At 40.6% G+C, this 17,691-nt stretch overlaps 1 protein-coding gene across 1 annotated transcript in view; it reads right to left on the bottom strand.

Moving 5' to 3' along the window:
• The window catches only part of igsf8 (immunoglobulin superfamily, member 8), a 41,369-nt gene extending 27,840 nt beyond the window's left edge, over positions 1 to 13,529 (bottom strand). The window contains exon 1 of the mRNA XM_060919380.1: positions 13,191 to 13,529. Within this exon, the coding sequence (XP_060775363.1) occupies positions 13,191 to 13,260 (70 nt within the window). The 5' untranslated portion in view covers positions 13,261 to 13,529. The remainder of the gene's footprint in view (positions 1 to 13,190) is intronic.
• Positions 13,530 to 17,691: the final 4,162 nt, after the last annotated feature.

Below are 17,691 nucleotides of genomic sequence, written 5' to 3'. Positions count from 1 at the left end.
TGACTTAAATGTTCTTATGCTACTTCACATTGTGCTGTAATGTACCCCCCTAGTATTTATAATTCTTGCGCAAGTGATTCTCCTCGCTAGCGCTTCTCGGGGCCGCCCCCTCACTCCGACTTCCGTTCTCCGAACAGACTCTTAAAGGAGCAGCCGCTCCTTTTAACCAGAGCTTTTAACACTCCGTTCTCACTTTCTCTATCCTGGCCGTTCTCATCTACATTAGAATGTAGATGGTTACTTGTTAAGTTGTTACATAATAGGGAGTGATAGCCTACTTTATGTTTGATTTTACTTTTTAAAAAATGCTGCAGGCAGCTCCCTACACTTGATTTGTTATTTAAATACTACTTGAAGTTGGTAAGTCTTACTTAGGCCCTGTCCACACGGCAACGGATTCAGGTGACTCCGATACAATTGCTTATCGTTTAGGCCTGGCGTCCACACGGCGCCGGCGTTTTGGGTGCCCAAAACGCAATCTTTTTGAGAACGGGTTCCAGAGTGGAAAGATCTGGCAACGTTGCCGTTGTGAAGTCGTCTGGATGAGTAAAACGGATTTGTTTACGATGACGTCACAACCACATGACTGAATGCTTCACGCCGGGTAGAAGTGTAACGAATATCACCAGGAAAAAGCCTTACAGAGCACTAGTGAGAGTGAAACACGAGCTTGGATATTATTATTATTATTATTATGTTCAGTGTTAGTTCACAGTAGTAATGCAAGAAGCAGAATAGTGACAGTAATAGTGAAGCAAAAACATGCAATTGTACAAACACTGCAGCTCTACAGCAAAATATTCATTTATAAAATGGTCTGATTCTTAACACCAGTAGTGCCAATGATCTCATTGCGATGCGAGTTGTCAAGAAATCCTATAACTTGGTTCATGAAACGCGCTTACAAAATATTTTCACTGTGAATATTTATTGTGTAATGCCTGGTGCAAAGTGAGAGAGAGAGAGAGAATAGCCCTTAGGGCAGAGTCAATCCCGCCAGCAAAAATAAGGGGGAAAAAGGAGCGATCTCACCTCTTCAGATGATGGTTTAAGTCCTACAGTACATTCCTCAAAAAAGGGCGTAGAAAAGCAAATTAATCCATCAACGTGTATCATTCAATTTATTCCGGACAATTAAAGACGCCGCCTTCCGCGTACGTCATCCTCGTCGCCATTTTGGAAAGGTCAAAGCGGAGAATAAAGATTAGCTGCGTTTAACTGTACCAACAGGTTTACCGTCCAAAGGAGATCACATGGGATTACCTTTCACAGGTGAGAAACAGCAAATTAATCCATCAACGTGTAGTATTCAATTTATTCCGGACCATTAAAGACGCCGCCTTCCGCGTACGTCATCCTCGCCGCCATATTGGAAAGGTCAAAGCGGAGAATAAAGATTAGCTGCGTTTAACTGTACCAACAGGTTTACTGTCCAAACGAGATCACATGGGATTACCTTTCACAGGTGAGACTGGAAAAATACTTTTCATTGTATTTGGTCATTATAATGTAATTTTACGAACAGATTTTCCTGACTTTGTGGCTAATATGAAGTCTCGCGCATAATAGTTTATGCGCATGCGTCCTTACTTCTATTCCCATACGAAAAAGAACAGTAAAGAACTTATAAGAGTTTACCACTGTCTTAGTAGTAAATCCTTATAAATATAAGGATAAATCCTTATAAGGATTTATAAATAAATATATATGCCATGTATGATTTACTCCTGAAAGTGGCCCATTTTGCATTTTCCTCATACTAGATTTTCATAAAAAATTTGTATGTATGAAGTGAACATTGTGCATGGTTTTTACAGATAATGTGTATGATGAATTACACCGTCTTTGTATGCTTCATGTAATGTTTGTAGTTTTAAATTATATTTTACAGTTTAAAATGTATATGCCTTTTATATGTAAATCCACATATGTTTGTGTTGGATTTACATATAAAAGGCATGTACATTTTAAACTGTAAAATATAATTTAAAACTACAAACATTACATGAAGCATACAAAGACAGTGTAATTCATCATACACATTATCTGTAAAAACCATGCACAATGTTCACTTCATACATACTAGATTTTCATAAAAAATTTGTATGAGGAAAATGCAAAATGGGCCACTTTCAGGAGTAAATCATACATGGCATATATATTTATTTATATTTATAAGGATTTACTACTAAGACAGTGGTAAACTCTTATAAGTTCTTTACTGTTCTTTTTCGTATGGGTTGTTCTGGTGTGTCCGAAGGGACCGTCTTACAGCGCCCCTAGAGGTGTGGCATGTGTATTGCATCGTTTTCAGCAAGCGTTGCGTTGCCATATGGACCTGATTTCTACTGATCGTTGCCCATTTGGAGGCGATATTTTTTTTTAAATAACATCACGTTGCCGTTGTCGTGTGGATGTGGCCTTAGGCTACATCCACACGACAACGGCAACGAGATGTTATTTAAAAATATATCGCGTCCAAATGGGCAACGATCAGTAAAATATCAGGTCCATATGGCAACGCAACCCTTGCTGAAAACGATGCAATACACATGCCACACCTCTAGGGGCGCTGTAAGACGGTCCCTTCGGAGACACCAGAACAATAGAAGTAGTAAGGACGCATGCGCATAAACTATTATGCGCGAGACTTCATATTAGCCACAAAGTCAGGAGAATCTGTTCGTAAAATTACATTATAATGACCAAATACAATGAAAAGTATTTTTCCAGTCTCACCTGTGAAAGGTAATCCCATGTGATCTCGTTTGGACGGCAAACCTGTTGGTACAGTTAAACGCAGCTAATCTTTATTCTCCGCTTTGACCTCTCCAATATGGCGGCGAGGATGACGTATGATTCTACGCGGAAGGCGGCGTCTTTAATGGTCCGGAATAAATTGAATACTACACGTTGATGGATTAATTTGTTGTTTCTCACCTGTGAAAGGTAATCCCATGTGATCTCGTTTGGACGGTAAACCTGTTGGTACAGTTAAACGCAGCACATGAATCTTTATTCTCCGCTTTGACCTATCCAATATGGCAGCGAGGATGACGTATGATTCTACGCGGAAGGCGGCGTCTTTAATGGTCCGGAATAAATTGAATGTTACACGTTGATGGATTAATTTGCTCCTCTACGCCCTTTTTGAGGAATGTATTGTCAGACTTAAATCAACATCTGAAGAGGTGAGATAGCTCCTTTTTTTCCCTATTTTTGCTGGCGGGATTGACTCTGCCCTAAGGGCAGAGTCTCTCTCTCTCTCTCTCTCTCTCTCTCACTTTGCACCATTACACAATAAATATTCACAGTGAAAATATTTTGTAAGCGCGTTTCATGAACCAAGTTATAGGATTTGTTGACAACTCGCATCGCAATGAGAAGATCATTGGCACTATTGGTGTTAAGAATCAGACCATTTCATAAATGAATATTTTGCTGTAGAGCTGCAGTGTTTGTACAATTGCATGTTTTTGCTTCACTATTACTGTCACTATTCTGCTTCTTGCATTACTACTGTGAACTAACACTGAACATAATAATAATAATAATATCCAAGCTCGTGTTTCACTCTCACTAGTGCTCTGTAAGGCTTTTTCCTGGTGATATTCGTTACACTTCTACCCGGCGTGAAGCACTCACAGTCATGTGGTTGTGACGTCATCGTAAACAAATCCGTTCTACTCATCCAGACAACTTCACAACGGCAACGTTGCCAGATCTTTCCACTCTGGAAACTGTTCTCAAAAAGATTGCGTTTTGGGCACCCAAAACGCCGGTGCCGTGTGGACACCAGGCCTAAACAATAAGCAATTGTATCGGAGTCACCTGAATCCGTTGCCGTGTGGACAGGGCCTTAGTTCTTAGTGTAAAAGAATCCAGAGTGTATTTTCATTTATTTTCCACTGAAAATGGTGAGCTGTAATATAGTAGGGAGTGATTTAATTTTTTTACTGGTGAATATTTTATTATTATTTTATTTCTCATTTTATTCTAATGTTTGACTTTATTGTACAAATGCTGCTGGCATCTCCCTGCACAAAATTTCATGTTCAATTTTACAATTAAACATACATTTCATGGATATGAAGGTCTGTGTCAGTGTGTGTTATGTTTAATTTCATGTGAATTATAATGTTTACATTTATCGGTTGCACATATCGGTTATCAGCATCCCAATTCCATAATAATCGGTATTGGCCCTGAAAAAAAAAAACATATTGGTCGATCCCTAGTCATTACAGTTAACAGGTTCTGAAAAATTTTGGACTTAAGACGTCAGCCACAAGAAATTCCCCTCATTCAAGGGGTCTTGCTCTTTTTATTCTCACAATGTTTAGCAGTACTTAGACATGCGAACTGTCATTCTCACTAGGGGTCGACCGATAATCGGCCTGGCCGATATATTGGGCCGATATTCTGCATTTTTAGGGTTATCGGTATCGGCCATAATTTCCACCGATATGCCGATAACATGCCTTTTTGCAGCCATTTCGTTCCTAACGCGACTGTCACTGCACGTCCTTTCCTGCACTCACCTCTCTGAGTTCAAGAACACGGTCCTGCCCACCACAACATCGGATTTGTTTGGCACAAGAGATATAGCCAATCGACACGTGCAGCTAAATACTCTGAACTGTTTCAAGGCGCCCGTATCAAGGTAAGGACACGCTGCTTTTCCCGCAATAAGTCACAAACACACAAGTTGCAAAAGCACAACATCATTATATGTTTACATTCTTCATCTACTACTCGTTAAAATTGTCCATTTGCATCTGTGTAGCCAGGCAAACTTAGCTTATGGAAGGAAGCACTTGAATTAGCCTACAACCAACTAGTCTCGCTGAAACAGCATAACGTAGGCTGCAGTCATTTTTAAATCCCCGTCTGGAAACGTTGTGAATGTGTCAGTAGTTCTACTCGAACAGTAGAATGACAGCCATACAGAGAGGTGGTCAAGGGAAGACGAAATAAAACGTAGTGTTTGTGTTCTGTAGGCTAGCGCAAGCCTACTGGCTATTTGTTATGGTGATGAGTAAACTTCATGACGTGACTCGTGCTCAGAAAGCGCACTGCACTTGTATGTTAGGTAACTTTATAAAGCGCTGTTTGAACATTTAAACAAGTCAGGTGTGACTAGTATTTATAATTCTTGCGCAAGTGATTCTCCTCGCTAGCGCTTCTGATTCGGAAAGCGATATACTCTTAAAGGAGCAGCCGCTCCTGATAGGGAGTGATGGCCTACTTTACTGTACGTTTGATTTTACTTTTTAAAAAATGCTGCAGGCAGCTCCCTACACTTGGTTTGTTATTTAAAAACTACTTGAAGTTGGTAAGTCTCACTTAGTTCTTAGTGTAAAAGAATCCAGAGTGTATTTTCATTTATTTTCCACTGAAAATGGTGAGCTGTAATATAGTAGGGAGTGATTTATTTTTTTATTGGTGAATATTTTATTATTATTTTATTTCTCATTTTATTCTAACTAATGTTTGACTTTATTGTACAAATGCTGCTGGCATCTCCCTGCACAAAATTTCATGTTCAATTTTACAATTAAACATACCTTTCATGGATATGAAGGTCTGTGTCAGTGTGTGCTATGTTTAATTTCATGTGAATTATAACGTTTACATTTATCGGTTGCACATATCGGTTATCGGCATCCCAATTCCATAATAATCGGTATCGGCCCTGAAAAAAACATATCGGTCGATCCCTAATTCTCACACATGAATGCCATTAAAACTAATAACCGTGCATCCCTCACTGCCCACAATCTGCACAACTGTATGCATATTGCCCTGACTACGTATACGCCTGACTTCACTACTCTTGCTCAGTCAAAAAAAAAAAAAAACATTTCTCATGAGACGGCAAATGTTGGCTGATTTTTGAAATGTCTGATGCAGTTTCAATAGAATTATTTTGCCTTGATAAAACACTGCACTGATGTGTTGTCATATAATTCCCCAGAAGAAAACATTGCTTCTTACAACAGTCTTATCTTTGTCTTTCAGAAACAAAATCGGCTCTTACATTGAGCTCTCTCTCGCTCTCTCACTCACTCGCTCGTTCCCCTCCTAAAGGGGTTTTAGGAGAAACGAGTCAGAATTCAGTAAGATCTGGCCAATGTTGCATAACATTACTTCTTAATTTAAACTCCTAAGAAATAGTCTATTGTCAAAGCCCAATTAAGTTCAACTTAAGATCTTAAAATACTCTTCTGCTATTCTTTTGCTCCTAAAGGGATTTGAGGAGAAAAACAGATCAGAATTCACCAAGATCTTATTTATTTCGGTGAGACAAAGACAGGACTGTTGTAAGCAGTAATATTTTCCTCTGGGTCATTCCATACTATGCACTTGTCTTTTTGTTGGTACAATTGAGTCTTAGTTAAATGAGTGAAATCCTCAATGTGATATGGCTCACCTGGACTGATTTCCTAACATGCCATTTGAATGTAGAAAGGCTTGGGCCTTTGTTTTTAAACAATACAATGCACTGACGTTATGCAGTTACAAAATACAAATTATATAAGAACTCCTATATTGTTGTACTTTACTGTATCTGTTGCTGTTTACTCATGTGTGATTACTCATATTTCAAGCAGTATTTCTCAGGCTTCTCATTTGGGATACTTGTCATGAACTGGTCCTCATTACGAACTAATTGAATAGCCCTGGTCTAGCCTATCTTAGTACTCAACCCGAAAGTGAAAGTAAAGGGTTTTACTGTGTGCACTGACTGCCATTCGCAATCAGACATAAAACCACGCTCTAGGCGCTGTTGCATGAGTTGACCTCGATTCTGTTCCTGGCATCGGAAAATGAAGAGGCACGCTACGAAGTGTTTTCATTTCAAATCTAATTTTGCCCTTTATTTGACAAGGTAAAAAACAGGAAATTTATAATGTTGAATTTGTGCCTAAATGAGCCCTAGATGCCACCAGAATGCACCATTTGAAGTCTCTAAAGTCAAAATTTTCCGGGGGAGCATGCCCCCACCCCCAAGTAGCCTTCAGGGCCCTCCAGGCTGGGCTACATCAGTAGTACCGCTCTGATATTTTTTTCTGGGGAAAGCCCTGATAATAAAAAATAAAAAACAAAAAACCTGTAGGCCTAGGCATTTTATTTTTGTTCTCTGTCTCCCCACTATGTCCCAAGTCTCCCAACATAATGTCCCATGTCTCCCATCAATGTTTCATATCTCCTTGCAAAAAACTAATGACAGAAAAAGTGAAGCTTGAAGGCCAATATATGTGATGAGCTGAGAAACTAATGCTGTGGTAAGAGGGTATAGTAAATACTCTCTAATGCAATATGAATGTGATGCTACTGGCAAAGAATTTCACACAATCTACAAAAGCTGAAAAATTCTCCCAAGTCTTGCCGCATTGCCCTGTATTTATGTCTGTAGCTGAAGGGGGGGGGGGGGGGGGTAGTTAGGAGTTTTGTTTAGCCTGCTTCTCGATTCTGAATACTTAGCACCCCACTTGGCAGTCCAACCCACAAAGCAAGCATGAACTGTGCATCTTAACAATCGTGCTTTATACAAGTGGTAATTTGTGCTGTTCTCATCTTCAGAGTACACTGGGTAACTAGTTAGGTCAGACATAGAGCTGCACAATGTTTTTTTTTTTCTTTGTAAGTCTTTAACTGGGACCAATAATTCACCAATGGACTTTAATACATTACAGTGGGGCAAGAAAGTATTTAGTCAGTCACCAATTGTGCAAGTTCTCCCACTTAAAAAGATGAGAGAGGCCTGTAATTTTCATTGTAGGTATACCTCAACTATAAGAGACAAAATGAGAAAAAAAAATCCAGAAAATCACATTGTCTGATTTTTAAAGAATTTATTTGCAAATTATGGTGGAAAATAAGTATTTGGTCAATAACAAAAGTTCATCTCAATACTTTGTTATATACCCTTTGCTGGCAATGACAGAGGTCAAACGTTTTCTGTAAGTCTTCACAAGGTTTTCACACACTGTTGCTGGTATTTTGGCCCATTCCTCCATGCAGATCTCCTCTAGAGCAGTGATGTTTTGGGGCTGTCGCTGGGCAACACGGACTTTCAACTCCCTCCAAAGATTTTCTATGGGGTTGAGATCTGGAGACTGGCTAGGCCACTCCAGGACCTTGAAATGCTTCTTACGAAGCCACTCCTTCGTTACCCGGGCGGTGTGTTTGGGATCACTGTCATGCTGAAAGACCCAGCCACGTTTCATCTTCAATGCCCTTGTTGATGGAAGGAGGTTTTCACTCAAAATCTCACGATACATGGTCTCATTCATTCTTTCCTTTACACGGATCAGTAGTCCTGGTCCCTTTGCAGAAAAGCAGCCCCAAAGCATGATGTTTCCACCCCCATGCTTCACAGTAGGTATGGTGTTCTTTGGATGCAACTCAGCATTCTTTCTCCTCCAAACACGACAAGTTGAGTTTTTACCAAAAAGTTCTATTTTGGCTTCATCTGACCATATGACATTCTCCCAATCCTCTTCTGGATCATCCAAATGCTCTCTAGCAAACTTCAATCGGGCCTGGACATGTACTGGCTTAAGCAGGGGGACACGTCTGGCACTGCAGGATTTGAGTCCCTGGCGGTGTAGTGCGTTACTGATGGTAGCCTTTGTTACTTTGGTCCCAGCTCTCTGCAGGTCATTCACTAGGTCCCCCCATGTGGTTCTGGGATTTTTGCTCACCGTTCTTGTGATCATTTTGACCCCACGGGGTGAGATCTTGCGTGGAGCCCCAGACTGAGGGAGATTATCAGTGGTCTTGTATGTCTTCCATTTTCTAATAATTGCTCCCACAGTTGATTTCTTCACACCAAGCTGCTTACCTATTGCAGATTCAGTCTTCCCAGCCTGGTGCAGGTCTACAATTTTGTTTCTGGTGTCCTTTGACAGCTCTTTGGTCTTGGCCATAGTGGAGTTTGGAGTGTGACTGGTTGAGGTTGTGGACAGGTGTCTTTTATACTGATAACGAGTTCAAACAGGTGCCATTAATACAGGTAACGAGTGGAGGACAGAGGAGCCTCTTAAAGAAGTAGTTACAGGTCTGTGAGAGCCAGAAATCTTGCTTGTTTGTAGGTGACCAAATACTTATTTTACCAAGGAATTTACCAATTAATTCATTAAAAATCCTACAATGTGACTTCCTGGATTCTTTCCCCCCATTCCGTCTCTCACAGTTGAAGTGTACCTATGATGAAAATTACAGGCCTCTCATCTTTTTAAGTGGGAGAACTTGCACAATTGGTGGCTGACTAAATACTTTTTTGCCCCACTGTACATGTCCATACCACTTGACTCTTGTACAATATATAGCAGTATAACCACAATATGAGCTTTTGTCCAGTCTTGTAGCATACGTCCTGCCATTTCAGGAAAGTTAAACTTAAAAAAAAAAAAAAAGCATGCCATACACTTTTCAATAATTTACCATTATTGAAAAGTGAGATGCTTTTTTTAAAAAAAAAGATGGCAAGCTTTTTTTTTAAATTAAAAAAAAAAAAAAGCCCTGGTTCTTTTTGCCTCATGCCGTTTTTACGTGGTATGAAAAACCTTATAAGATGAGACAGGCTGATTTTGCAATTGTGCCTTTAAATATCAAATAAGTAGCTTCGCTCTGATTGGCTACCATCTTTAAACCATAACTCAATCAGCCACACCCTCCCCAGCAACATGTGTGGAATAGTAGCTACACTCTGAGAAGCAAGCAATGGCTTCTGCTCCAGGATTTCAGCTTTACATGAAATCGGAACCTGGGTCAGAAGAGGAAAATAGAGGCACAGACATCAAACCAGTGGCACAACCAACACTTTGGAGATCTGCTGCGGACATGGGGAGGGGCCGGCACAAGATTTACACCCTCTTCCCTGAAGTTTCAAGGGCCAGCGGGAGATCACTGGACACTTTGGAAGAATATGTAGACTCAGGTTTTGTTTTGTGCATCCTGTTACAGCACGTATTTCAAAAACTCTTTTTCTTTCGGCTGCTCCTGTTTGTTCAGGATCGCCACAGTGGATCTATTCTGCATATTTGATTTGGCACAGGTTTTACACTGTATGCCCTTCCTGAAGCAACCCTCCCCAGTCTATCCGGGTTTGGGACCAGCACTAAGTACGCACTGGCTTGTGCAACCCCAGTGGCTGGGTATTTTACCTAATCTGCATGTCTTTAAATGATGGGGGAAACCGGAGCACCCGGAGGAAATCCACACAGACACAGGGAGAACATGCAAAGTCCACACAGAAAGGCCCCCTTTAGCCATGAGGTTCGAACCCAGAACCTTCTTGTTGTGAGACAGCGCTAACTACTGTACCACCATGCTGCCTGATGTATTTCAAAAACAATAGGAAAAAAAAAAAAAGTTTTCCATAGCATGTCCCCTTTAAATGCTACTTTATCGAGTTAGTTTGGACATTGCCCAAAACATCTACAGTGGTGCTTGAAAGTTTGTGAACCCTTTAGAGTTTTCTATATTTCTGCACAAATAGGACCTAAAACATCAGATTTTCACACAAGCCCTTAAAGTAGAGAAAGAGAACCCAGTTAAACAAATGAGACAAAAATATTATACTTGGTCTTTTATTTATTGAGGAAAATGATCCAATATTACATATCTGTGAGGGGCAAAAGTATGTGAACATCTAGGATTAGCAGTTATTTGAAGGTGAAATTAGAGTCAGGTGTTTTCAATCAATGGGATGACAATCAGGTGTGAGTGGGCACCCTGTTTTATTTAAAGAACAGGGATCTATCAAAGTCTGATCTTCATAACATGTTTGTGGAAGTGAATCATGACACGAACAAAGGAGATTCCTGAGGACCTCAAAAAAAGCGTTGTTGATGCTCATCAGGCTGGAAAAGGTTACAAAACCATCTCTAAAGAGTTTGGACTCCACCAATCCACAGTCAGACAGATTGTGTACAAATGGAGGAAATTCAAGATCATTGTTATCCTCTCCAGGAGTGGTCGACCAACAAAGATCACTCCAAGAGCAAGGCGTGTAATAGTCGGTGAAGTCACAAAGGACCCCAGGGTAACTTCTACGCAGGGGCAGTTCTAGCCATTTTGGGGCCCTAGGCGAAATACAGACATGGGGCCCTCAAAAGTCAGTCTTGAAACACACATACAGAATAATGGTCATCCCTACTTGGCAGTGCAGCTGCATTCTTTTTGCTTTGCGCTCTTTTTTTCGCTTAGCACAACCACTCTCATAACTGTGCTTCATCTTGTTTACAGTTCTCTCTGCTTTGGTTTGAATTTCCGTCGCGCACCTGTCTACGTCGTCAGATCATGGACTAGTCCAATGTAAAACAACCAGGGTGTGTGCGCGCGCGCGCACTGGGACAAATACTATATACACACATGAATTTGATATTCTGATGCTATTTTGGTGTGTTTTTCCATTTATATCGTTGACTACTTAATATCAGAGACAAATTTAGATTACATATATATTGTTTGGTGTTTACCGTGACGGGGCTGACTGTTAGGGGCCCCCAAATTTTGGGGGCCCTAGGCAACCACCTTGGTTTGCCTAATGGTAAGTCTGCCCCTGCTTCTAAGCAACTGAAGGCCTCTCTCACATTGACTAATGTTCATGAGTCTCATTCCAGCATGAGAACCTTATCCCATTTGTGAAACATGGTGGTGGTAGTATCATGGTTTGGGCCTGTTTTGCTGCATCTGGGCCAGGACGGCTTGCCATCATTGATGGAACAATGAATTCTGAATTATACCAGCGAATTCTAAAGGAAAATGTCAGGACATCTGTCCATGAACTGAATCTCAAGAGAACGTGGGTCATGTGGCAAGGCAACAACCCTAAGCACACAAGTCATTCTACCAAAGAATGGTTAAAGAAGAATAAAGTTAATGTTTTGGAATAGCCAAGTCAAGTCCTGACCTTAATCCAATCAAAATGTTGTAGAAGGACCTGAAGCGAGCAGTTCATGTGAGGAAACCCACCAACATCCCAGAGTTGAAGCTGTTCTGTACAGAGGAACGGGCTAAAATTCCTCCAAGCCGGTGTGCAGGACTGATCAACAGTTACCGGAAACGTTTAGTTGCAGTTATTGCTGCACAAGGGGGTCACACCAGATACTGAAAGCAAAGGTTCACATACTTTTGCTCCTCACAGATATGTAATATTGGATCATTTTCCTCAACAAATAAATGACCAAGCATAATATTTTTGTCTCATTTGTTTAACTGGGTTCTCTTTATCTACTTTTAGGACTTGTGTGAAAATTTGATGTCGTTTTAGGTCCTATTTATGCAGAAATATAGAAAATTCTAAAGGGTTCACAAACTTTCAAGCACCACTGTAAGTTCCACACACCTGCACTTCTTTAAAAGGTAAAATTCAAATGTCTGAATGTCCTAAACCTTTAATTAAACTTCCCTTTCCCGATGACTCACATTTTCCCAAATGTACACACTCACACAGAGTTCTGTTTACATGCTGTCATTAGCAGCTTCACCTTATTTGGAAATGCTGCAGTCTATTTGCACCTGCGCACTTCTCACTGTGAACCTGTTACTTTAATTACATGGGAGCTGCACACACAAATTCTACGCACATAACCTGAAAAACAAGACTAGTAGTCTTGTGTGTGTCTAATATGCTTGTGAAGACATGCAATGTGTCAGGTTTTTCCCCCCACCCGGATTCTGACAAACCTTACCATGTGGTTTATTCACCAAACTGGAGTCAGGACAGATACAGGTTAGAGTCAGGCTGTTAAGAGGATCATGACATAATAAAAAGTGCTACCACTAGGGGGGTGTGACACAGAAAGCCATGTTAATATGACTTGCTCATTCAAATGCAGCTGATGTATATCTGATTATAACTCGTATAACCAGCACTGCTGGTAGAAACATACTGAATTTCCCCCTTGTGCTGGTTCACTGAACTGAGGTGTTTGGCTCCATGAAGGTTTGGTTTCCATTATACAGGACTTTATGAGCTGCCTTTGGATCAGGTTATTATATTATTATCATCATCATCATCACAAGCCAAGAACTGAAGTGAATCAATCAGATTAGACTCTGTGGTGTGTGAGTGAAACACACAGCTCTGTGCACATGGAAACACTGAGACCTGTGACTTAAATTCACATTATATGAGTGTATAAGTGTTAGAGATCAGATCAGATCAGACTCACCCCACAGCAGAGCAATCAGCACTATCCTCCTCCTCCACCACCTTGCCATCTCGCTTCCCAGTATTCCCATTCACGCCCAACTGGTTTTCACAGTGACACACATAGTATAGCCACTAACATGTGCTTGCAGATAGCATTAAAAAAAAATAAACAAACCACACAACACTAAATCAGCGCGCGCGCTAAAAACAACTCATATATTTCCATCGATGAATATTATCCAAGCAGATATGTTTATGATCTAAATATATCAATATTTGCAGGTTATAATATCATCCAAAGACGCCCGTGTGTTTATATTGCTCCTGTACTCACTAACCAGCTTGTCTTCTCCACTAGTGGGCGGGTTCAGTTCGACTCTCAGTGCTGTAACTGCAAAGCTATTGGTCATTCAGCAGATAACCGACACTGCACTTAACCAATGAGAATCAAACATGATGACGCCACCGTGACAGCTAGCCATCGACATTAGAGGCTATGACGTAGCACCTTGAGCGGGCTCACCACGCCTTCCGGAGGTGTTAATTGTTATAAAATTGCTATACAGTGCTTAACAAATTTATTAGACCACCTGTCATAAAAGCAAGAAAACACAAATATTTTAGAAATCTCTCAAAAATTTGTTTAAAACTAAAAAGTTAATGGTTATTTATTAGGAAAACAACAAAATGAGACAACTAAATAGTTTTTGTTTATATATAATAACCAAAAAACTTGGGTGGCACGGTGGTGTAGTGGTTAGCGCTGTTGCCTCACAGCAAGAAGGTCCTGGGTTCGAGCCCAGCGGCTGACAAGGGCCCTTCTGTGTGGAGTTTGCATGTTCTCCCCGTGTCCGCGTGGGTTTCCTCCGGGTGCTCCGGTTTCCCCCACAGTCCAAAGACATGCAGGTTAGGTTAACTGGTGACTCTAAATTGACCGTAGGTGTGAATGGTTATCTGTGTCAGCCCTGTGATGACCTGGTGACTTGTCCAGGGTGTACCCTGCCTTTCGCCCGTAGTCAGCTGGGATAGGCTCCAGCTTGCCTGCGACCCTGTAGAACAGGATAAAGCGGCTAGAGATAATGAGATGAGATGAGATGAGATGAGACCAAAAAACTTAATATTTTGTATGGCCTCCTTTGGCCTTGATAACGGCTTGCATTCTTGCTGGCATTGCTTTTACGTACTTTTCAACAGTCTCTTTTGCTATCGTGTTCCAAATAGTTTGTAACTGTTCCCAGAGACTTGCTTTGGATGAAACTTTTGTTCGATCTATTTTTGAATCCACTAAATCCCAAATCTGTTCAATAGGATTCAAGTCGGGACTTTGACTTGGCCAATCCATCAGTTCCAGTACTCCAGATTCCCTTTTCTTGGTCAAATAGTCTCTGCACAGCTTTGCAGTGTGCTTAGGGTCATTATCTTCTTGGTATATGAACCCACGACCAATCAGTTTCAGTCCAGAAGGGATTCCATAATGCACCAAGATGTTGTGGTAGACCTTCTTGTTCATGATACCATCGATTTTCACTAATTTGCCCATGCCGTTTCCAGAAATTGAACACCATACCATAACGGAACCTCCACCGTGTTTCACTGTGGGTGCAATACATCTAGCATCAAAACGTTCTCCAGCTTTTCTACAGACATAAACATGATGATGCTGACCAAAGAGTTCAAACTTGGACTCATCCATCCAGAGTACCTTCTTCCAGTCATTTGCAGTCCAGTGTTTATGCTTCCTAGCAAATCTGAGACGTTTCTGGATGTTTGCAGTCCTCAATAACGGCTTCTTAGCAGCTATTCTTCCCTGTAAGCTTTGTTCCCGCAGTCGTCTGCTTATGGTCATTCTGGAGACTTTTTCGGACTCTGATCTAGACCTATTCATCTCCGCCTGAAGATCAGCAGAGGTCTTCCTTCTGTCTCTAGTACTTAAAATCTTGAGGTGCCTGACATCTGCTTCAGTCAGCTTTTGTTTTCTACCTTTTCCTTTGCGCATTTTGTAGGTACCAGTCTCGCCAATGGAATCCAAAGCATACTTGACCACACTGTGAGAACACTTAATGTCTTGCCCTATTTGTCTCAAAGACCATCCAGCATCACGGAGTGCTTTAATGCACACGCTTTCCTTTTCAGTCAGTTCTCTGCGTTTTGCCATTTTGAACAGAAGTGAGGAATTTCAAACTGAATTCACGGTTTTTATACCCAAATGTGAGCTGACAACCAGGACATCTTTGACAAGTTAGAAATTAATCAAGCATAATATTTGAAAATTGAAACTAATTTTTCTACTTGGGAATGCAAGTAAATAACTATAATTTGGTATTTTAATAAAAAAAATAACACTGTACTTTGCTATTTAAAAAAAACAGTAAATTAAAAAAAATTCAGATAACAACACTAATTTTATTTTAGCATTAAAAATGTCATTTCAGTTCAAGATGCACATACTGGTGGATTAACCATTTCAGAAACATAAAAAACTATTTTGGTGATCACCATTACTGCATATTTATGGTTGCTGTGGCATAAACCTTAAATCAAGTGGTGGTCTAATAAATTTGTTAAGCACTGTATATACAAGTTAATAACATAATAACTCTACTAATAACCATCATGGTTATCATAAGAAAGTATTAGTCTTATGGGTCCTATATTGATTTGATTTTTTAGGTTAAAATGCAGTATATACAAAATACAGTATGAACATGGTATAAAAAACAGGATTACACAAAAAAAGTGTGAACACTTGTTTCCATTGTGGTCCCAGAGACTTATCACAGACAGCCATGGTTACCATACTAAGTAAATACCCAAACTATTGGCGGCACGGTGGTGTCAGAGCAAGAAGGTTCTGGGTTCGAGCCCAGCAGCTGGTGGGGGCCTTTCTGTGTGGAGTTTGCATGTTCTCTGCGTGGGTTTCCTCCTGGTGCTCCAGTTTCCCCCAAAGGCATGCGGTTAGGTTAATATGGGACAGCCTTGGGCTGAGGTGCCCTTGAGCGAAGCACCTACTGTAACTCCCAGGTGCTGTTAGCATGGCTGCCCACTGCTATGTGTATGTGCTCATTGGTCACATGTGTGTGCACGTGTCTGTAAATGCAAAGAGGAATTTCACAAGTGTGTGATGAATATTGTGTTCTGTACATTACCACAATGAATTTTGAACAAAACAATTCAGATGCAGTTGAAGTTCAGACTTTCAGCTTTAATTCAGTGGGTTGAACAAAATGATTGCATAAAAATGTGAGGAACTAAAAGCATTTTTTAAACACAATCCCTTCATTTCAGGGACTCAAAAGTAATTGGACAAATTAAATAACTGTAAATAAAATGTTCATTTCTAATACTTGGTTGAAAAGCCTTTGTTGGCAATGACTGCCTGAAGTCTTGAACTCATGGACATCACCAGACGCTGTGTTTCCTCCTTTTTAATGCTCTGCCAGGCCTTTACTGCAGCGGTTTTCAGTTGCTGTTTGTTTGTGGGCCTTTCTGTCTGAAGTTTAGTCTTTAACAAGTGAAATGCATGCTCAATTGGGTTGAGATCAGGTGACTGATTTGGCCGTTCAAGAATATTCCACTTCTTTGCTTTAATAAACTCCTGGGTTGCTTTGGCTTTATGTTTTGGGTCATTGTCCATCTGTATTATGAAATGCCGACCAATCAGTTTGGCTGCATTAAGGCTGGATTTGAGCACACAGTATGTCTCTGAATACCTCAGACTTCATCCGGCTGCTTCACATCACATGTGTCACATCATCAATAAACACTAGTGGCCCAGTGCCACTGGCAGCCATGCATGCCCAAGCCATCACACTGCCTCCGCCGTGTTTTACAGATGATGTGGTATGCTTTGGATCATGAGCTGTACCACACCTTCGCCATACTTTTTTCTTTCCATCATTCTGGTAGAGGTTGATCTTGGTTTCATCTGTCCAAAGAATGTTCTTCCAGAACTGTGCTGGCTTTTTTAGATGTTTTTTAGCAAAGTCCAATCTAGCCTTTTTATTCTTGAGGCTTGTGAGTGGCTCGCACTGTGCAGTGAACCCTCTGTATTTACTTTCATGCAGTCTTCTCTTTATGGTAGATTTGGATATTGATACGCCTACCTCCTGGAGAGTGTTGTTCACTTGGTTGGCTGTTGTGAAGGGGTTTCTCTTCACCATGGAAATTATTCCGCGATCATCCACTACTGTTGTCTTCTGTGAGTGTCCAGGTCTTTTTGCATTGATGAGTTCACCAGTTCTTTCTTTCTTTCTTTCTTTCTTTCTTTCTTTCTTTCTTTCTTTCTTTCTTTCTTTCTTTCTCAGGATGTACCAAACTGTAGATTTTGCCACTCCTAATATTGTAGCAATTTCTTGGCTGGGTTTTTTCTGTTTTCGCAGCTTAAGGATGGCTTGTTTCACCTGCATGGAGAGCTCCTTTGACTGCACGTTTTCTTCACAGCAAAATCTTCCAAATGCAAGCACCACACCTCAAATCAACTCCAGGCCTTTTATCTGCTTAATTGAGAATGATATAACGAA

This window comes from Neoarius graeffei, chromosome 4, assembly GCF_027579695.1.
Source record: "Neoarius graeffei isolate fNeoGra1 chromosome 4, fNeoGra1.pri, whole genome shotgun sequence".
In the NCBI taxonomy this organism is placed as follows: Eukaryota; Metazoa; Chordata; class Actinopteri; order Siluriformes; family Ariidae; genus Neoarius; species Neoarius graeffei.
Note: the sequence above shows the minus strand (reverse complement) of the source record. Positions and strands in the feature narration are given on the sequence as shown.